Here is a 22,324-nt window from a genome sequence, read left to right on the forward strand (position 1 = left end):
AGCTTAAAAGTTCGACTGTTTTAAAAAACTGTTTTTACACGATGTCTTTCAAAAAGCTGAAAGAATAATAGCCTTGCTGATCTATGTAAGTGTGTGAATTAATCTCTTCTAAAAACTGTTGTAAAACTTGTAATTCACACCATGCCAAAACCATGGATTGTGATTATTTTTTTCCTGTAAGTTCATTCTAGCTACTTGATAGCTTAATGAATGGAAACAGTCATGTTTTGCTGATTATATAACTCCTTTTCCATCTAAATGGATAGATTCCTTCAAAGCATGATCAAATATGTCCAGCAGCTGTTAGAGGACTTTTTTTATTTGGTGACCATGCAGTTCATCCCTTAACACATATTCTGAAAATAATTCATTTCAACTTTGAAATCATTGCATTCATGTTTAGTTCACCATATAGAATACATTCAAGTAGTGTCCCTGAGGTTACTTTAATGAATGTCCCTAGCCATGAAAGCTAGGGAAGAGCCAATGGTATACGATGAAGATTTCACTTACCTGTCCCACAGCTACCACAGCAAAGCTACTCTTTTAAGCAGCATTAATGGCGATACGTGTTTGTGTATCTAGAGGCCCAAGTTCCAGAAATTTACTCACAGACTGTTTGACTGTCCCCAGACCAAAAATAGAGAGAATGGGATGGGGGAAGCCAACTATCCGCAAAATGCAAAATTAACGTTCCTGTGAATAATGTAGAACTCAAGGAGAAAAAATGCCGGCAGGTTTTGCTCCAAATTCACCAATTTGTTGTGTCCCTTCAAATCATGAAAAGAAGGCGAGCACTAACACTCCAGCCTTCATGGTGGAATGGCATTAGCACTGTCTATTAAGATATGGAAATGCATAGTTAGTTTTTTCTCAGCCAGGAAAGGCTTGGGTTTTTCTCCCTGACTTTGAAATGCTTTCTTATTCAGAATTATTGATGGACATGATCTGATGCCCTTGCTTCAAGGGAAAACTCTCCGATCCGAGCATGAATTTCTCTTCCATTACTGTAATGCATATTTAAATGCAGTGCGCTGGCATCCAGGAAACAGTAAGTAAACTTGCCTATTCACATTTTAAATATTTCATGCAATTTTTATTGCAACTTGAAAAGAATCAGAAAAAAGCCTGAGGCTATGGTTACAAATAAATTGCTTAAAGTACTGGGTTTTTGTCTTTATCTTTTTTATACCTTTCTCCTTTTTATCCAGAAAACACACCTATCTACACAGCCAGTTTATTATTTGACATTAATTTGATGCTGCACAACAAAGTTTTATATCAACACAGTGCTGAGACCTACAGTGACTGAATGTATTTTCTAAATTTGTATTTGTTTAGAGCAGAGTTTCTGTTACATGATGTTACATTTGAGTCAGGGCCAGATATTACTTTTTAAATAAAATGTACAGCTAATAGGAATGTTTGCTGGACAGTTTAGTGGGTATTATGCCAGCTGGACAATTTTTACCATTGAAAGCAGCAAAGTCACAAATCCCAAGTGAATTATTAGACTTTTCATGCTTTTATGAACACTATAATTGTGCTTTGAAGGCCAAGGAACTAAACATTGCTCACTGATCTATTTCTTTTTATCAGCTCAGTTTTCATGGTGGCAGCTGCCGTACTAATGTCAACATGTTGCCCTTCCTATAAAAAATCCCTGTGCTGAAGGAGTCACTCACTCGTTTGGGTGACAATATGCAGTACTTGTCCCAGGTCAGTTGACACTCATGGTGACAAATTATAAAAAGGCTTCAGAATGTTGATATGACACAAACCTTTTGCAGTAGGCATCACCATGCATGCTGTCAATTTCAGTGCTTTTCAGCAGGTTTGTTAGCCTGTCAGAAGAGGTGGATTTAAGACTCTGATTTGTAAACCTCAAATAATTTGGAGGTTTGGTATGAATAATCATCTATACATCTTACCCAAAACTTTCCATAATCACCTTGGATTACATATGGGGATGCAAATCCTGCAAGATGACAGGATTGATGCAATTAAAAACAGATAGCAAGATGCTACACACGTAAGTAAGGCTTTAGGAAAGAAATGCATGAAGTGTTGTATTTGAGAACTAGTATATGATCATGGAACTAAAGGGTATTGTAATGCACAATCATGCAACATGAAGATGTGATTATACCATTTAGGTACAGCACTGCGTCCAGGGGAGGGTATAACTGCACCACCCCACAAGGAACAGGGGACGCAGTGTGTTTCTCAGAATTCCCAGGTCTGTAGAGGTGGTTTGCTCACTACCATGTGTGACACTGTATGGAATATGTGGGACACTTTATGATATTGCTGATACCAATATTATAAAATTGCAATGAATCGTGCCAGATATCCCATGTGAGGTATCTGCAGAAGTGTTATAATTTGCCAAGTCTGATCATCTTTTTTATATGTTTGTATCACCTTTGTATTACGACTTATAGATATATAGGGTATATCTGTATTTCCAAACTTCTGCTGTGCATCTGGGTGACACCCTCAGACAGACTGGTGTCAGCACTGCCCAGCCTGCTTTATGGCCCATCAAGGGAAATAAACTATACAGTGTACTCATTGAAAGGGTCAGGGGCTACACCTTATGACTCCTGTTCATAGGCATGCCCCTGCATGCCTTGCTAACTCTAAGGCTTCCATAGGGTTGCCAACTTTCTAATCGCACAAAACCGAACACCCTTGCCCCACCCCTTCCCCACTACTTCTCCAAGGCCCTGCCTCTGCCCCACCCCTTCTCTGAGCCTTGCCCCCACTCACTCCATCCCCCTTCCCTCTGTCGCTTGCTCTCCCACACCCTCACTCGCTCATTTTCACCGGGCTGGGGCTGGGGCAGGAAGTTGAGGTGCAGGAGGGGGTGAGGACTCTAGCGAGCTCCAGGATGGGGCCAGAAATGAGGCGTTCAGAGTGTGGGAGGGGGCTCAGGGATGGGGCAGGGGATTGGGGAGGGGAGGTGAGAGCTCCAACTGGAGATGAGGGCTCTGGGGTGGGGCTTGTGCCAAGGGGTTTGGAATGCGCGAGGGAGTTCCAAGCTGGGGCAGGGGTTGGGGTGCAGGAGTGGGTGAGGGCTCTGGCTGGGGGTGCAGGCTCTGGGATGGGGCCAAGAATGTGCGGTTTGGGGTATAGGAGGGGGCTCTGGGCTAGGGCCAATGGGTTTGGAGTGTGGGAGGGGGCTCCGAGCTGGGGCAGGGGGTTGGGGAATGTGGGGGGGTGCAAGCTCCAGGAGGGAGTTTGGGTGTAGAAGGGGACTCGGGGCTGAGGCAGGGGGTTGGGTGCAGGAGCAGGTGTGGGGTGCGGGCTCTGGGTGGGAGTTTGGGTGTGAGAGGGGGCTCAGGGTTGGGACAGGGGGTTGGGGTGTGGGTGGGGGTGCGGGCTGCGGGTGGTGCTTACCTCAGGCAGCTCCCAGAAGTGGCCGGTATGTCCCTTGGCTCTTAGGCGGCCAATGGGAGCTGCAGAACTGGCTCTCAGGGCGGGGGCAGTGCCTAGGAGCCACAGGGATGTGTCACTGCTTCTGGGGAGCAACACGGAGCCAGGTAGGGAGCCTGCCAGCCCCGCACCAACCGGACTTTTAACGGCGCAGTCAGCGGTGCTGACTGGGGCCACCGGGATCCCTTTTTGAGTGGGTGTTCCAGTCGAAAACCAGACACCTGGCAACTCTAGGCTTCCAGGCCATGTGCTGGGTAGCTTGTATTTGGAACAAAGAAAATACATGATGCATGGCAAAAGACTATAAAAGGCAGCTGTATCTTCTCCATTTTGTCTTCAGTCCTACTTCTTGTCTTCAGTTCTGCTTCTTACCTCTGGAGGAACTTTGCTACAAACTGAAGGTCTGTACAAAGGACTGAATGACCCATCCAAGTGGATGTACGCCAGAGGGACTTTCAAGCCAGCAAACTCACCAATACTGCCAAGAACCTGGTATATGGACTATGAAGTTTTTGTATTAATGTGATTGCGTTGCCATTTAACAACTCTCTTCTTGTTCTTTCTTTTTTCTTTATAATAAATCTTTAGTTTTAGACACTAAAGGATTGTCTGGCAGCATGGTATTTTGGATAAGATCCAACCTAATATTGACCTGGCAAGGTGGCTGGCCCTTTGGGGTTAGAAAAACATTTTGTATGGTGAACAGAGTTTTAAAATAACTTTTCACTGTACTGGACCTAAGTGCTGATTGGGAGCTGATTGGGAACTGGAATGCAATAAAGAGGGCTGTGTTATTTCTTTTTTCTTTTTCTTTTCTTTTCTTGATGACCAGTGTGGGGATCAGAAGCACAGTTTGTGACTGGTTGGGAAGTTTAACTTCAGTGTTACCCAGCAGTCTTGTGCGTATCTTCTCTCCCTTTTGCAGCCTTCCCTGACCTTAGCATGTCCAATGAGGGCTGCCCTAGGCACCACCGGGTCACACCAAACATCTTTGTGGGGTGGAGTTCTCTCTCCTTCCCCTGAGCAGCTAGTCAGCTTTGTTATCTCTTGGGGCAGAGGGGTGAGTGGAGGGGGTTGGAGCAATGGACCCTAATCTTCCCACCCTCTATAGTGACTAGAATAGAGCAGTCCCTCTTATTCCCCAGAATTCATGGACTGCAATTTTTCCTAGTACTAAGATGTGCCATACAAGGGTGGAAAGAAGTATGCTTGCATCCTCCCTCCATGCTGCATAGCAAAACAGGGCCAGGCAGAATCTGACCATAACGTTTTCTTGATGTCACTTTCGTATGGAAGTCTAGTAGCAGCCTGACAATCATGCAGAGTATCATTCTCGGAGCACAAGCATGTGGTAGGTAAACATTCTTCTTCTTCCCCTTTTGTGTCAGTTTCTCTGGAGAGTGTTCAGTTGTCACTGCTACCACTCTTTTCCAATCCCAGCTCTTCATAAATGCCTTTTCTGTGGAGACAATAAAACAGCATCCATAAAGATATGCTCAAGCCAGTGAAAGATCCTTCACATTGCTTATCTCACTCCAGCTTGTTACTGTTGTATAGAAAGAGACTCCATGTACTCCTCTAGCTTGTTGCTCTAGTACACAGCTGATGTAATCAGCATTGCTGTGGTCACTCACCTGGCATAATATAGTATTTTCCTCACTTCTGATTTCTCGGTAGCTCTCTGTGGCAGTTCTCTGATATTGTAAGAAGCACCTGATATGTTCAAAATACAGTATATTACTAATTCATTAATTATTGCCCTTTAACTGCTCCCAACTGCTCTTATTGGCATTTTGACCAGTAGTTTCCTGTGCGATTCTGAATTTTACTATTACCATTTGCGACAATCAGGGTCCAGACACCCCAAGAGGAAAAGGGGGGATCTGAACCCCAAAAATAAGCAGTTGAATCAGCTGATTGCATACACCATTATTGTACTATAAGTAAAGTATCATTTAAAAACTGATGTGCTGATCATGAATATCATTGTGTGATGTATGTACAGGTGGTGTGTAAAGAGTTATGCATTTAGGAAAAATGTTCCTAAAATATGTTGTGGGGGCAGACTCGATAAACAAAGAAATGTTGTTTTGCCTGTGTCTCCAGTGTAAATGGAACAAGGTGATTCTAGAGACAATGGAAATTACATAGAAGTCACCAGGGGAATGGGAAGTCAACAGCTGGTGAGAAGAACTTTAGCTGGGGATACACTTGAAAAGAATACATTTAAAATGTTTACAGTCCAGTAAAACAAGAAGGGGAGAATTAGTTCATGGGTATCCTTAAAAAAGGCCTAGAAAACTATAAAATGCTATCCTACCATACTTACTTAAGCTTACCCTTCTTGCATTGTGGTTTGCATGTGGGCACAAACCCAAACCCGCGTAACAAAAATGAAATGTATGCAAGTATCAAAGTATTCATTTCTTTCTTGTCTTTGTATTTTATGTACTCTTTAGAAAATATGCTTCAGCCTTGTAAACTCTGCAGTGTCTGTAATGGCTGCTCCTGCTAGGGATGGCATTTGTCCAAAAGGAAGAGCTTCCAGCATCATGTGTCCAAGAGTGAAAGTTTTGTAAGGATTGACCACTGAAGCTTCAGAATGCTAGAATGCAAAATATCCTGTGTATGCACTCACATCTGTAGCTAGTTTAAATTTAGTTAAAGCGTTGCAAGTCCCATATTACTGTATAGTGCTTGTACACCAGAATTCAGAGTAGCAGCCGTGTTAATCTGTATTCGCAAAAAGAAAAGGAGTACTTGTGGCACCTTAGAGACTAACCAATTTATTTGAGCATAAGCTTTCATGAGCTAAAGCTCACTTCATCGGATGCATTCGATGAAGTGAGCTGTAGCTCACGAAAGCTTATGCTCAAATAAATTGGTTAGTCTCTAAGGTGCCACTAGTACTCCTTTTCTTTTTGTACACCAGAATGAAGCTGGTCAAGTTTTATTTGAAAAGAATTTCCAAGAAAAGGATAACAACCAGATCTTTTCAGATCTCGTACATATAGATCTCATACATACAGAGATGCTGAGGGAACTAATGCTAATACAAAAGAGCCCTGTATGAATCTCCACCATCTTTCCACCAGCGAGCTGCAGGTGTGGAAGATGCTTGAATTACTGCAGATCTAGGTTTTACCAGAAGGAGGGAGACATGTAGTACCTGTCTGGACAACAGGAAAATAAAGATAAATCATTTGATTTTTTTTCTTAAATAGACTAAATACACTGCAACAAAAGACTGAGTCCTTAGTACACTAGCCTTTTTCAGACTGATATCCAAATGGATATTTAGGATATATGTATCCTTAACACCCAGATGGTTAATTGGATTGATTTCCAAATCATACAGAGTAGAGTCAGAGAGCCTGTGAATGAGTTGCATACTTTGATGGCTGATCTTCCCTTCACTGTATTCAATGTAAGGGGAATGTCTGTTCCACTCAGTGCATGTCAAGGTGGATCAGGTTATGCTGTAACTGAAAATCTGACCATTTCTTTGCTAGGGTTCTGGCAGAATCAATGGCCTGCCTCTATTATGTTTCCATCTTAGAAAGCTGCAGGGCTGCTACCAGTTCTGCTCACACGTTTACACAGCACCTTTCTCAACATGGCATCTAGGCCTGATGCTCACTTTAGGAGGGCAGTACAGCAATCTTTGTTTAATTAGAACTCCTCAGCCCACCTTCTTGAGGTTTGTAATAGTAACTAGACTCTGACAAATGGGAATATGCAGAGATCATCTTTAAGAAGAAAGGCTGAGTTGCAGTAACTGTGGTTCGTTGAGAGTGTTGGCTGTCAGCGTATTCACACTAACTGCTGACCATCCCCATTGCTCTCTAGGACTCTGAGGTTTAATAGAAGGAACTGAGGTAGCTGAGGGTTCGGGAATGCCTGGCCCATTGTAAACTTGGCTCTGAACATTCAGTACTACAAAGGGCTTTTGTAGAAGCTCCTGAAGCTCAGTGATGCTGGAGGGCTCTGCCCACACATATTAATATTCTGAAGCTACACATTTGAAAAATTCTAATTCCTGGTATTTAACCTGTCTTTTTGCCTAATTAGATGTCATCTTAAGTGCTCAGGATCCTAAATCATTAAACATTTACACTTTAAAAGATCATAATCAATGACAATGTAGTTTCTACGTTTAAAGACTAAGCCATCTAAGTTTTTGTATAATGTTCTGGTCACTGTATATGTCAGAATATGCTTTGGCCTAATTTAACTCGATCAAATGCTATAGTTCTGCTGATGCTAACAGACTGGTACTTCTGTACCGTGGATTGCTTTTCTTTGTTAAAGTTATAATTTACATAAAGGAATACTGTAAAAAATGTCAAGAGCTGCTGCTCTGGAACTTTGCTGGCATAAGAATTAGTGCTATTAAAAATGCATCACTATGACAACGTAATTATAAGGAGAGCATTCATCAAATAAAGAGTGTATTTTTGGTCGCATGGTACTGTTGCATGTTGCAAACTCAGAGGCCTATTCTCCTCTCATTGTGACCATCATTCCATTAATATAAGTGGGAATTACACTTCACGCTGTGCAGTAAATTCCTGCAATCCTTGTAAACATTCTGGAATACAACACAGCACAGTATATATTACAAAGAAATAACAATCCTAATGGTATTTTAGCACGATAAGTAAAAATCTATTGATAAATGTCAGGATGATTGCACTAGCAACAGTTCAGCTTCCCTATTACAAACCAGGGTTTTAGTAGTACAAAGAAAAGGAGTACTTGTGGCACCTTAGAGACTAACCAATTTATTTGAGCATAAGCTTCCGTGAGCTACAGCTCACTTCATCTGATGCATAAAAGTGGAAAATGCAGTGAGGATGTTTTTATACACACAGACCATGAAAAAATGGGCGTTTATCACTTCAAAAGGTTTAGGAAACTGCTACTTTTAGACAAAGAAGAGGAAGGAGGGAAAACATAAGCTTCATTTTTGTGTTTAGTAGAAATGTTTACTGACTTATCTAGGATGAACTAGATCAACTTCTTAGTTTTTACTAGACAATAAATTAAACCAGCACTTTTACTGCTTCCTTGCCCTCTCCCCTACCCCATAGTAGTTTGTTTCCAGTACCAAAACTGTGAGTGTCAATATGAATATTTTTAAGGGCCTTGCCATGGCAAATTAAATTGAAATGCCAATAAAATCAAAACAGTGCATCATGAAACATAAATGACTGATAGAAAGGGGAATACAATTCAATGAGATATACTAATCTGCATAGACAGAGGGGAAGAATCTACTAATCTCAGGACTGCATTGCCTCTAGTACTGAGACACTGGGTAAAGGGAGAATAATACCCAAGTTATCAGCTTTAAAAATATAAATGAAATTATTAGCAGCTCTCGTTACAAGAAAAACCACACATCAAAAACAATGGATTGATCCTTCTTGTGAAAAATACTGATTCTGAACCTAGTTCTTTTAACTTAGTGATGTAATTTAGAAATGCCTTTGAGAATTCTCACCCATCAGTTCACTTGGGACACCCCCAATCTGAATGGGAGAGGCTGAGATTGTCTGGCACGGAGTGCCCCATACTGCTTCATACATTATGGGCCATATTACTATCAAAGGCCACACTATTACTGTCCCTTCAAAGGCCATCTGGTTGGTCAGATGATATTACAGGTTCAGAGCAATGGTCAAGGAGCATCCTTGTCAAACTTGCTAGTCAGTCTTTGCCTACTCATCCAACCTGAATCAGTCAGCTAATTTTGTTCTTTGGTAGACCAAGCTTTGTAAAGAATTTCAATTCATAGAATTATATTCATATTGTGTGAGTCAATAATGTAATATTTTTGGGAAAAAAACTGAACATTATTCTGGGATGTATTAGCCATAGTGTAAGCAAGACACGAGACGCAATTTTTCCATCCACTTAGCACTGATAAGGCCTCTAGTGGAGTACTGCGTCCAGTTCTGGGCACAACACTGGAGAATGTCGAGAGGAGAGCAATACAAAGGTCTAGAAACATGACCTACAAGGAAAGACTGAAAAAAACTGGGCTGTTTAGCCTGGAAAAGACTAAATACATTTTCAAATACGTAAGTTCAGGCCTTCAAGTTTATAGAGAGGAGGTTGATAAATTGATCTCCTTATCCATGGAGGAGAGGAAAAGAAGTAATGGTCTTAAATTGCAGCAAGGGAGATTTAGGTTAGACATTATGCAATACTTCCTAACTATAAGTTAGTTAAGCACTGGAACAAATTACCTAGGAAGGCTGTGGAATCTCTGTCATTCGAAGTTTTTTAAAACAAGTTCGGGCTTGTCTAGACTGGCAAGCTTCTGCGCAGTAAAGCAGCTTTTTGTGCTCAAACTGCAGACGTGTACACACTGCCAAGCCACTTTGCGCGCAGAAGTGCCTCAGTTGCAGCCCTGCAAAAAACCCACCTCTCCGAGAGTTGTAAGGCTATTTGCGCAGAGGCTCCAGCGCGTTATTGCTAGTGTAGACCCTTGATTGCATTCTGCACTGTAACTGGCCTCCGGAGCTGTCAAATGATGCCTCAAGTGACCGCTCTGCTCATTGTTTTGAACATGGCTGCCCTGGAAACATGTGCCCCTCCCCTTTCAAAGCACCATTTTGACAGCCCTTGTGTGCTGTGCTGATCTGGTCCAGGACACAAAGCAAACTATTAATGTCGAATGCGCGTGCTGTTGAACACAGAGGCAGGTGTGGGTGGGTGTGAGAGAGAGAGATTGCTGTGCAGAGGGCCCAGGGAGGGAGGCAGGGGCTAATGTTGGGATTTCCCACTCCTCCTGCATCAGGACAGGTTGCTTCTTGCTGCTGTCTGAACTTACTAGACAGCATGCCGACACACTCTCTGTCCCCCAAAACACACTGTCTCTCTCCCCCCATCCATACACACACACTCTCCCTGTCACACACTCTTCCCCCCACACACTTCAGTTGGAAAGCAGCTGGCAATGTAGTAGGATGCCCATCAACAATGCGATTGGGAAACCTGCATCATGTGATGCTGTGCCTGCCACATGCGGCATCGGCAAACCCTTCCCAAAGCACCCTGTGGCCAGTTGCCCAGTGGGATAATGCACTGCTCTCTTTGCTGTTGCAAGAGCTACTAATGTGGATGCGCTCAGCGTCACAAAGAGCACAGTGTGGACACACAACAGCGGTTTAATTCCGGTGTTTTAATAAAAGTGGTATAACTTGTGGTGCAGAAACTTGCCAGTGTAGACATACCCTTAGACAAATACCTGTCAGGGATAGTCTAGATAATACTTAGGCCTACCTTTGTGCAGGAGACTAAACTAGGTGACCCCTTGAGATCCCATCCAATCCTACATTTCTGTGAGTTACAAAAATAAAAATGAGTAAAGAATCTATTTTAAAGAAAAAATTCAAGATTGTAAAGATTTGACTGTCTGGTTTAACACCCCTTAAAGGGGCTTGATCTTCCAAGGGAGGATGTTCAGTACTTTCTGAAAATCAGGCCCCTTTATGGTGTGTCTTGCTAAGAAAACTAAAATTGAGGCATCCAAAATTACTAGTCACTCTTAGAACCTTGGACAATGATTCATATTGAAATATTTTTTTTAAGATGGGAGAATATCAGACTTTTTAAAATTGTTGCAACCACATTGTGCACTCTGTTGCCTGCTTTAAAAATTTGTAACCCTAGGCTACCAGAGATGGTTATACAGTGCTATTCAGTATGTAGCACGTTCACTTTAAAAGCCACAGGACAAGCGGTGGAAATGAGCCAGAAGTAATCAGACTGCTGTTCTGGAAATGAAAATATCTATTCTACTCTGTTGCTGGCTAAAAGGTTTGCCTTGTGAATATAACTGGTTGAGGAATAGAATCAAAAATGTCCATCCATCCCTTTTTTTAAAATTTCAATATTTGAAAAAATTAAATGAGTCCTAGTGAATTTCTGCATCTTGGCATATACTGCAGTCATAAAAATGAATTCCATCAATGTCACCCACTGGGAGTCAGATCTTTAAATGTTCATACAGTAGTCAATGCCAACAACTGTGGTCCACAGTATCCCACTTTGTATGATATTCCATGAGAGATGTTTAGCCCTCCTAAAGGAGAGGAGTCTTCCTAGTCATTGTTTATTTCAATTTTTTGCTCAGCACACACTATTTTCCTCTATGCATTTAGTATATCTTTACTCAGGGTGCAGGATTATTTCAGCTAATGACAGTGGATTTATTTATTTATGTATTTATTTATTTATTTTTGGTTGAGGCCTGAGGTTTAAAAATACAGAAGATTTTGCAGTTGACAGGTGTAAGAACAATCAATTTAGAAAGAAAGAAAGAAAGAAAGAAAGAAAGAAAGAAAGAAAGAAAGAAAGAAAGAAAGAAAGAAAGAAAGAAAGAAAGAAAGAAAGAAAAACTTGTTTAGATTTTACTGCACTATTTTTCTTTAAGCCATAAAAAGAATTTAAGTCAAAATCTGTTCTCAGTTACCCAGGTGTAATTTAAAATCAGTGGAGAGAAGAACAGCCATAATGGGTCAGACCTATGGTCCATCTAGCCCAGTATCCTGTTTGCTGACAGTGCCCAATGCCAGGTGCTTCAGAGGGAATGTACAGAACAGGTAATCATCACGTGATCCATCCCATCGCTCATTCCCAGCTTCTGGCAAACAGAGGCTAAAGACACCATCTCTGCCCATCCTGGCTAATAGCCATTGATGGACCTATCCTCCATGAGCTTATCGAATTCTTTTTTGAGATGTATGGTTAGGGAAGAATTTTACCTCTTGTGTAAACTAGAAGAGAAATCAGACTTGTTTCTGAAGATGAAAATATGCATAAAAGAGGCACAATCTGCAATTTCCCCATTTTCCCAAGACTGATATGAAATTGTACATTCTAACTCTTATTTTAATTAACAGCGTTGAAAATTATTCATAGTATTGTGGTTTAGTTTAAATATTAGCCATATCAATTTGTGACTCAAGATTTAAATAAAATAAATAAAATTAAAGAATGCCAAACTTGTGGACAAAATTGTCCTGAGAGCAGTTAAGCATGTGAGTAAGTGCTGGTAGATATTGAAAACTGGGAAATGGCTATGTAATACTGTAGAATCAATCTGAAATTGTTCTTCCTGTTATAAATGTATGTTTGGGAGGGTGGCTGAGGCTAGAGTGGCAACAGCAGTTGTAGAAACAATAGTTTCTGTATGAGGAGATGTTTTCAAACTAAAGTAGTTGGCAACACATCTTCCTCTCTAATTCAGCTCTCCTAAAATATTTTTGGTTTAATTTTAAAAACATAGTATCCTCCTACATCCACAGAACAAATGAACAAGTATTTTCTTTAAAATGAAGGGGGGTGGAGAATATCTTTTGAGATCTTCCAGATAGGTTTTCCCATGTCCCCTTGTGGAAGAAATAATACTGATAAGAAGATTTGGTCATTGTGCTTCTTCCTTTATGGTGAATGAATGCTACTGCAGCTTCATATGTGAAATGTCAAATGTGTTACTATGCATCACATTAGACCTATAAGCTTTGCCTCGGCTTTGTTTTTGTCTTTCTCTTACTTGCTTTGCTGAAGACTTTCATATCAATATTGTTTACCTTTTCTTAATGGGAGACTGTTAATGGTAAATCAAGACTCCTATTTGCTACTGAGAACCTCAGCACCTACTTACAAATACAAAAGAGGGTAAAATAATCTATTTAGCTGTCTTGGTCCAGGAAGTTAACGTCTCCTTTAACACAACACACTTCAAAAGAAGTGACTATCATACAGTATGATATTTTGTCTACACCACGCAGCTTTTAGTGACAAGACTGTGTCGACACAGCCTTGTCGCCAGAAGTCAGTGTGTGTAAACACTCTTTGTCGGTACTTTGTCGGCACTTTTGCTGACAAAATACTTCTAGCCCCACGAACGACGTTAGCTTTGTCGGCAGGAGAGCGCTCATGCCGACAAAGCTGCGTTCACACTGCCACTTGCATGGGCAAAACTTTCGTCTTTCACGGGGGGGGCTTTTTTAAGTACCCGTGAAAGACAAAAGCTTTGTCGACAACTTTGCAGTGCAGACATACCCTAACTTTTGCCAGGTAAACCTTTTGTTTTCATACCATGAAAACAGATCTCTTTAAATTCATCCTCCTAAGACACCAACCTCATATCCTCCTTCAGTAAAGGAAGTAAAACAGGTGGCATTGTGTTTGAGAGAGAGAGAGAGAGAGAGAGCACAAGCGCAAAGCAAGGAAAAACAATCAAAGCAACAAATTTCTCCATTTCTTTTGAAAGCTTTGCTTTCTGGTTAGAACAAGAATAGTAAAACTGATTTAAGAACCTACCAGTGAAAGAGCATGGTGGATGTCCCTTGACACTGATATTCTATTCCCAGATTCTCCTTGTGATCATATTACAGTATTTTTCCCTCACACAAAAATTGCAGCCATAACTGATCAGTCTCTTGAATCCAAGACATCCTGACCTAAATTAGTAATGTTCTTAGTGAATAGAAAAAAGTTGACAGGTTTGAATGAGTATATAAAAGCAAAGACATTTTAAAGAGTCTAATTTAGTACCATTTAAATGTCAATGTGAATGGGTTGCTGTCAGGAACAGTACCATATATTTGTGGTAGTAAAACAGTCTTGAGGGTTCTGACCTGTAGAATTTACCTGTAGAAGACAGAAAAAAGATATAAACTAGGGCAGCTTTCTGCTTTTAAATACACCATCCATTTGGAAGGTTGGCAGCAGACACAATGAAAGTAAATAATAATAAATATATAAAACAAGATAAAAATTATGTTCTAACCTTCAAAAGTGAATGTCTGCTCACAAAATCACTTAAAAAAAAAAAGAAAAAAGGGGGGGGGGGCTTTAAAAAAATCTCCAGAGCAGTGCAATTCCAAAGATAGCTTCAGGTCAGTGCTAGATTTGAGCCTGCAGCATCCTGCATATTCAGAACACAGCACTGATTCATTCTACTTTTAAAATTGGATTCAAATGACATACGCTATCTTAGGCAATGTGCTTCAAAGAAAGGAATTACTTCATATTCATCCTGCCTAGTGTATAAAGTGTGCCAGACCACTTGGTTCATCTCTCTCCCATGAAGTGCTTGTTTCTCAGAAAAAGAAAAAAAAAAAAACACTGAAAACATGATTGTCTGAAGTTGGCTAATGTATCATTACCTCATTAAGAATACTGTCCTGGAGGAGAGAGTACCATAAAAGCATCAGAATGAAAAAAGAACTGTGTGGAAAATAAGGTTTCTAATCAGTGCTATGGACTCAGATTCAGAATGATTCAGTGAGTTGCAGACCAGGATACTCTGCTTACACATACTGGTCACAACAGACGTAGCACATATCTAGTGCAGGAAATAACCACCCTTTTCCTCCTGCCCACAGCAGGCAGATAGTGTTCCTCACCCTCCAGTTCTTCTCCTAGCACAGACAGCTATTTTTCTTCCTCTGCTTCTGCCAGTGCAGAAAGGCAGCCTCCCCACCCCTTCTTACATCTTGGTCTAGGTGATGTATGAGGCCATCACAACATAATTTATTACCTTTTCCTCCAATATCTTGGTTAATTATGTAAGACTTCAATACTTAAAAAGCTTTTTGAAAGTTTCTATTTATTCTAAGTCCTTTGACTTTTTCTCCTTACTGAAAAAGTATGAAAATCTGCATGCAAACAGAAAAGAGGGGCTAAATTTAGCAAACAAATTGTTTGCTGAAGATATTTCTTTCAACTCTTAACTAGAAATACAAAGTCCATGAGATCAGATGAAGCAACAGATGATTGTGACTTTTTACAAATATATTCTTTATTCAAAACTTTCAGTTTAAAAAATAATAATAATTCTTGGGCTGCAGATCAGTCCTGAGTCTGTTCCTTGATTCTATGAGCAGAACTTAGATTTGGGGTTCCAGTGCAAATACATATTTGCACTTTATTCTCCAGGACTACATTGCTGTTTCTTTTACGCCACCAGAATGGCATTCGGGGTCCAGGATACGATGGCAGTGTTGCAGAGGAAAGCTGCACCAACTTGCACCCTAAAGGTTCGAAAACCAACAGATAAATAAAAGGAGTCTTATATTTATGGGTTTAAGAAAAATTCTCAGGAATTTAAAACAGGTCTCATGACTTTTTGAGAATATTTCTGCCCTTTATAGCTGGTTTAGAGTTAACTCTTTATTTTGTGAGCTGAGATGTTTCTGCTGTTACACATACTTGGTACACTCTGAAGTCATTGAGGTAGAATTCCAGTTGATTCCAGTGGCAGCTTTGCCTGTATGAGGGCTTTAAGATCAGGATAATTTTGTGTTCCAGAATCTCCTCATTGTCTTCATCTCCACTGACCATTGAGACTTCCCCAGACACCTACACATTTCACTTCCTTATATAATTGTCATTCTTACGAGAGTTGGGATGATTCTCGGACATTTCCCTTTATTCCCTTCTTTATCCTCTTAGCTCGTTAGCCAGGGAAAAATGACTTACTTTTCATAGAGGTACCAGAGAGTGTCAATTAATCTTTTGCTAAAGCTACTAAAACACTATCATGTACAAACACAAAGTAAAAACGTACAGCAAGAAAAATAGAAAATGAACCAAAGTTAGATGTAATCACTTCATACACAAGAGTATTTTGAGCCTAGATCTGCAAAATTAAATGAGATGGAAATTCCAGGAAAATAATTGTATGCAAAGAAATTTAACTGAATGCAGAAATCATGGCACATTTCTCCTGAGAAAATGTCTTACCACTGCTAGCTTCTTAAGTGGATTCATTGCCTGTCTCTGATCTATCATTCATGTTTATTTTGCCCATCTAAATTACCCTGCAGTTTCTTTTGGGTAAGATTCTTCATTTCTAGCATGCAGAGTGGCACCTTAAAATACATATTAATTAATGTTTTGAGACCATGTTAACTTAAAATTCCAGAATCCTTTAATCCAGCCAGGGCCCTCACACAGCAATACCAGTTTCGCTAGAGCTGGTCACAGGCCCTGAAAACCACTTTCTTCCACTTCCTGCCTCACCTCTCTCAAACCACACCTATCTGTAACCCAGCTAAAGAAGGAGAGGACACTCACGTTGTCACATCGTGCAGGTTTTAAACAGTTGATGATGTTCACCCTAGATATAGCTGCATTTTCAGTGGTGGAATGAGTGATCCTTGTCTACAGTATGTAGATGTTAGATGTTTATAAAGTAATCCAGGACCCTTAAGGATGAAAGGCACTGTATAAAAGTATTATGTATTATTTACTTCTTTTGTTTATATCATGCACCTGCCTAGCTAGTTAAACTGAATGTCATACAGTTTAAGCTCCTCCCATTTGTAGTCTGGGGACATTGTACAGTATATGAGACCATACATTTTGTCTGTTTTCCTTTTATCAAAACTAAATAATTTCCATTCCAAAGTCTCAGATGCAGGTTTAGAGTTATGAGCTTCAATTACAGAAACTCATGCTGGAAGTTCTGTAATAAAATTTCTAGTAATGTGCTTGTATTGTTTATAGCTGGCAGCGATTCAGGGCCTGTACTGTGGACTAGATTCTGAAAACGCTGCATGTGAGCAATTTCCATTGAAGTTGCTTACATACAGCTGCTGTTGCAGCCTGGGGCTCTGGATGCCTATACCTTTAAGAAGCAGAAACTTCTATAGTCAATGTGTTTGAGTCAGTGGTTCAATGGAAGGTATAGAGATATAGGGAAGCAACACAAAGTTAAACAAAAGACTAGAGTTTGTTCAACGGTCAAAGTCAGCTTCATTAGTAAGGGCCAGTTTTACTTATAAGAATGCAAGTACCCACACAAAGATGATGCAGGTTTGAACCAAGTGCCCTGACAGTGATGTTTTGCAGTAACTACTTTGAATTTGCTACAAAGCCTTGAAAAAAAATAAAAAAAGCTTTGAAAGAATTCTGTGTCTAACAAGTCCTAAGCTAGAAGCAGCCAAGTGAAAGAATATAGAAAATGCAGTAAGTAGCAGCTGTGTTCTGCTGAAAATTTGATCTGTGTAAAATTGGACTTGGTAGTTTCTGTAAAAGTAACCATAGAAAGCATACAAAAAACTCCTCTGTTTGGAATTTTGTTTGTATTGATTAGTTTTACTCTGTTGAAAAGCATTTTGAGACTTTATACAGAGTTATGTTGGTCTAAAAAACACTGCCTCTTTTCCTTTAGTTTGGATAGATGTCAGTAATCTACCACACATTTCAACAGCAGAAAGATATGAAACCTCACAAGATATGAAAATGTGCTAGTTGAACTAAATGTAATAACAGCTAAGCAGAAATAGCATTGCTTTGGCATTTTGTAGGTCCACCTGTAAAATGCATTGATATACTTATTTTGGTGCAAAAATAAATACAGAACAAGAATGTCACAAATTTGGGACAGGTTAACAAGAAACTTGAGCAGTTAATGAATGAATTTGCAACTAAAATGATAAAATTAGCATGCCCAGGTAACTTTTCTGATACTGGGAATTGAAACAAAATGTATGTTGCTTGTATTTTTGCCTCATTCACTAGAAAAAAGCTGGCCCTAACTGAATGGCTAGAATGTGCCAGAAGTTATAGAACTCTCAGCACTAATGGGCAGAGAAAGAGAGCAAGGGACAAGTACATCTCAAAATCTGTAAAAATACTTAGCAAAGAAATAAAAATATTTTCAAAATTGATGCAATAGTCTGAAAGCCTGATTTAACGTCTATTGAAATCCATGGAAAGTCTCTAGATAGAGAGGTAATTTCCTTCATAAAGGCCAGTGTGTGAGTATATAGCAAATATGCCATGAGGTGGCAAAATGAATCATTTCTACACAGTGAGCTAACAGTTTTAAGTGTCACTGTCTTTGCCTACCAAAGTTGCGAAATGATATTAAAAAACATTGTAAGTTACTGTGCTCTAGCTAACACATTTTAAAATACAACCTATTTCCTTAGTCTAGACCATGTCCCACTGAGGGCAACACCCAAAGTCTATAAGCACTTTCTTTACCTTTAATTACATGGAATTTGCATTTTACTCAAGTAGGAGAATGATTGTAGGAGTAATAATTACTTTTATTATTTATTATTTATATTATCCCTGTGCCTAGAAGCCCAAATCATGGACTAAGACTCCACTGCGCCAGGCGCTATATAAATACAGAATAAAAGGATCGTCCCTACCTCAGAGAGCTTCCATCTAAGTATAAGACAAGAGACAGCAGATGAATACACTAAGCGAGATGGAAGAGGACCAAGAAACAATAAAACAATATTAGGCAACCTGATAGATAGTGGTCTCCGAATGCTAGCAGCCTGTAAACTGTAACTTTAATCTGCAGTTCAGATACTGGGCAAAACTTGCTCTCCAATATGCATGCATTCTTCACTGGATCTGAGGGCAGAATTTGACTCATTGCTGTTAACTTTAGCTTTCAAAAGTATTGTTGTCAAAGTTTGCGTGACTGGGAGCAGAGGAAAACAGTGGGAGTTTCTGGGGGCTGAACAATTCAGAAAATCCAGTCCTGTATTGCTTCACTGCTGCCTCAAGCACCAGGTCTGGTATGGTGGACATGACAAACTTGAAGTGCCACTTGATGTTTCAGGTACAGCATGACATTCCACTGGGATTTAAGAACATCAGGAGAGTACTGCAACAACACAGTGTCTGGACTAGAAGATTATTTCCTTGTTCAAATGGATCCTGTATTCTTACTCTCCTGTAGGATTTGGATAAAGAAGATTGTGAAATTTGATGCTAGGTCTTGGTATTTGACATGTTTTCCAGCTCATATAGCACTTAGATATTATAAAAAGACTTCATCCTTTGAAGTCTTGAGACATTTCAGGAGACTAAAAAAAAATTGTTTGGCAAATAGTTTAATCTGTGCCAATGTGTTTATTTATAGTGATGACACATTAGGTTTTGGCAAACAACTGAATAGGGCAAAACTCTAAGAAATGTATTTGAATATTTAGATGTTAGTAATCTGAAAAGGATCTCTCAAAACTGGGTGATTGGGCAACAAAATAGCAGATGAAATTTAATGTTGATAAATGCAAAGTAATGCACACTGGAAAGCATAATCCCAACTATACATATAAAATGATGGGGTCTAAATTAGCTGTTACCACTCAAGAAAGAGATTTTGGAGTCATTGTGGATAGGTCTCTGAAAACATCCACTCAATGTGCAGCGGCAGTCAAAAAGCGAATAATTAAGAAAGGGACAGATAATAGGACAGAAAATATCATATCGCCTCAATATAAATCCATGGTACGCCCATATCTTGAATACTGTGTGCAGTTGTGGTCACCCCATCTCAAAAAAGATATATTGGAACTGGAAAAGATTCAGAAAAGAGCAGCAAAAATTATTAGGGGTATGGAAAAGCATCTGTATGAGGAGAGATTAATATGACTGGGACTTTTCAGCTTGGAAAAGAGACGGCTAAGGGGAGATATGATTGAGGTCGATAAAAGCATGACTGGTATAGAGAAAGTAGATAAGGAAGTGTTGTTTACTACTGCTCATACCACAAGAAGTAGATAAGGAAGTGTTGTTTACTACTGCTCATAACACAAGAACTAGAACACCAGATGAAACCAAACACAAGAACATAACACAAGAACACCAAATGAAATTAATAGGCAGCAGGTTTAAAAGAAATAAAAGGAAGTATTTCTTCACACAACACACAGTCAACCTGTGGAACTCCTTGCCAGAGGATGTTGTGAAGGCCAAGACCGTAACAGGGTTCAAAAAAGAACTAGACAAATTAATGAAGGATAGGGCCATCAATGGCTATTAGCCAGGATGGGCAGGAATGGTGTCCCTAGTCTCTGTTTGCCAGAAGCTGGGAATGAGCGACAGGTGATGGATCACGTGATGATTACCTGTTCTGTTCATTCCCTCTGAGGCACCTGGCACTGGCTACTGTTGGAAGACAGGATACTGGGCTAGACGGACCCTTGGTCTGACCCAGTAGGACCATTATGTTCTTATGGGTTTAGAAATCATAATAGCCCAATGTCGTTCTAATGAAAAAGTAAATATCAGAAATTTAGGCGAAAATATTCTCAACAGATTAGTAGATAATTTGGAGGGTTGGGAGGAAACTGTTCTGTGATAGGGCTAACTGACATGCTATTTGTGTGTGGGAACGTCCTTTAGTGGAAAAATAGTTATTGAAAAATGGGATGATTTGAAATACTGTACAGATGCATTTTGAGATTTTTCTCAAGGCTTGCTCTTAAATTTGAGCTGTGGCAAGGGATCCCAAACAAACAAATAAATAAATAAATAACATCTAGAAAAGGAAGCCTGAGCACTGAGCAGCATGGGAAGATGGGCTTTAGATGAATGTTTCTTTTTGGTTTTTGCTACCTTTTCTCTTGTCACAGATCATCAAGCTCTAGAGACTATTTTTGGCAAAGCAACCTGCTACGATTGAAAGATGGGGATTGTGCATGCAAAGCAACAATTTAAAAATGGAACATAAGCCTGGTTTAAATAAATAAAACAACCCGAACCCAGCTGTCTGTATTTCAGGACATCCTTTGAGTGCTATCATCACTGATAACTACAGTAGAGAGATGTATATAAAATTCATATATTATCATGCAATGCCAAAAGCACTTTCAGTACTTTGGAGAAGGTACAACATGCAACTCTAAATGACTTCCATCTTCAAGCTGTTATTTATTTTATTTATGTATATTTCTTATTTAAATGATTGATTAAGGCCCTGATCCCTGCAATCTGACCAGTGTATAGAGTGATCAGAAACTTTCCAACAATACTGTTTCATTGGAAAATGCCAGCTCATTGAACCTGGAATTTCTTGCAAAAACAAGTTCAGTATGACAAACTTCCACCGAGTCAAAGGCAGGGTCTTGGCAGAACCCTGCTGCTGGGCAGTTCAGCTAAGCAGACTACCTGGGTGCTGAGGGTTCATAGCTCTGCGGCAGCCCCACCACTTGCTCCCCAAGAACAAATCTGGTTTCAGAAACACCATGAGTTGATTTGTTTCTGAAACAACTTTTTTTTTTTAAATGTTCTAGCTCATGAGAAACTTCTGAAAACTTGGTTTTGTTCTGAGTTGGAATGAAACCAAACTTCAAGATTCTGAAATTTCTCACAAAATGTAAATCCTGAGTTTTGACTGGCTCTATCTATGTGGGCAGACTGCACTAATATACAGTCTCGCGACATCAGGCTGAAGGCAGGCAGGGTGATGATATTTGTCAGCCCATCCGGACTACAGTATCAAAAGTTGATAATGGACACTATTAAATAGTTACGCATTTAATAATCTCCACAGTAACTAGGAGTTGAGTTACACTAAAAGGTTATTTGATATTTGAGAGGAAGGAATGACTGGTGAGGACACTAGCCTCAGTCATGGGTGGTGTGAAGAAAGTGAATAAGGAAGTGTTATTTCCCCTTTCATATAACAAAAGAATCAGGGATCACTCCATGAAATTATAGGTAATAGATTTAAAACAAACATAAGGAAATACTTCTTCCCACAACGACAGTCTACCTGTGGAACTCATTGCCACTGGATGTTGTGAAGGCCAAAAGTATAACTGGGTTAATAAAAGAATTAGATAAGTTCATGGGGGATAGGTCTATAATGGCTACTAGCCAAGATGGTCAGGGACATAACCCCATGCTCCAGGTGTCTCTAAATCTCTGTCAGAATCTGGCATTGGGCGACAGGGGATGAATCAACTGATAACTACACTATTCTGTTCATTCCCTCTGAAGCAATACCATCTGGCTCTGGCCATTGTCAGAAGACAGGATAGTGGGCTAGATGGACCATTGGTCTGACCCAGCATACCCATTTTCATGTGCTTCATTAAATATAAAT

The 22,324-nt window shown here is 39.9% G+C and overlaps 1 protein-coding gene across 6 annotated transcripts in view; it reads left to right on the forward strand.

Annotated features, from left to right (window-relative positions):
• Nucleotides 1–22,324, forward strand: part of STS (steroid sulfatase) — a 174,959-nt gene that overhangs the window by 124,205 nt on the left and 28,430 nt on the right. For 3 of the 6 annotated variants that reach the window (XM_073354328.2, XM_073354307.2, XM_073354317.2), the window contains one exon: nt 930–1,051. In XM_073354328.2, the coding sequence (XP_073210429.2) occupies nt 930–1,051 (122 nt within the window). Of the gene's footprint in view, nt 1–929; nt 1,052–1,211; nt 1,328–3,778; nt 4,041–4,609; nt 6,133–22,324 lie in introns of those variants that run through there. The other 3 variants (XR_012160073.2, XM_073354359.2, XM_073354348.2) reach the window with 3 other exon arrangements.

Source organism: Lepidochelys kempii, chromosome 1 (assembly GCF_965140285.1).
Source record: "Lepidochelys kempii isolate rLepKem1 chromosome 1, rLepKem1.hap1, whole genome shotgun sequence".
NCBI lineage: Eukaryota > Metazoa > Chordata > Testudines > Cheloniidae > Lepidochelys > Lepidochelys kempii.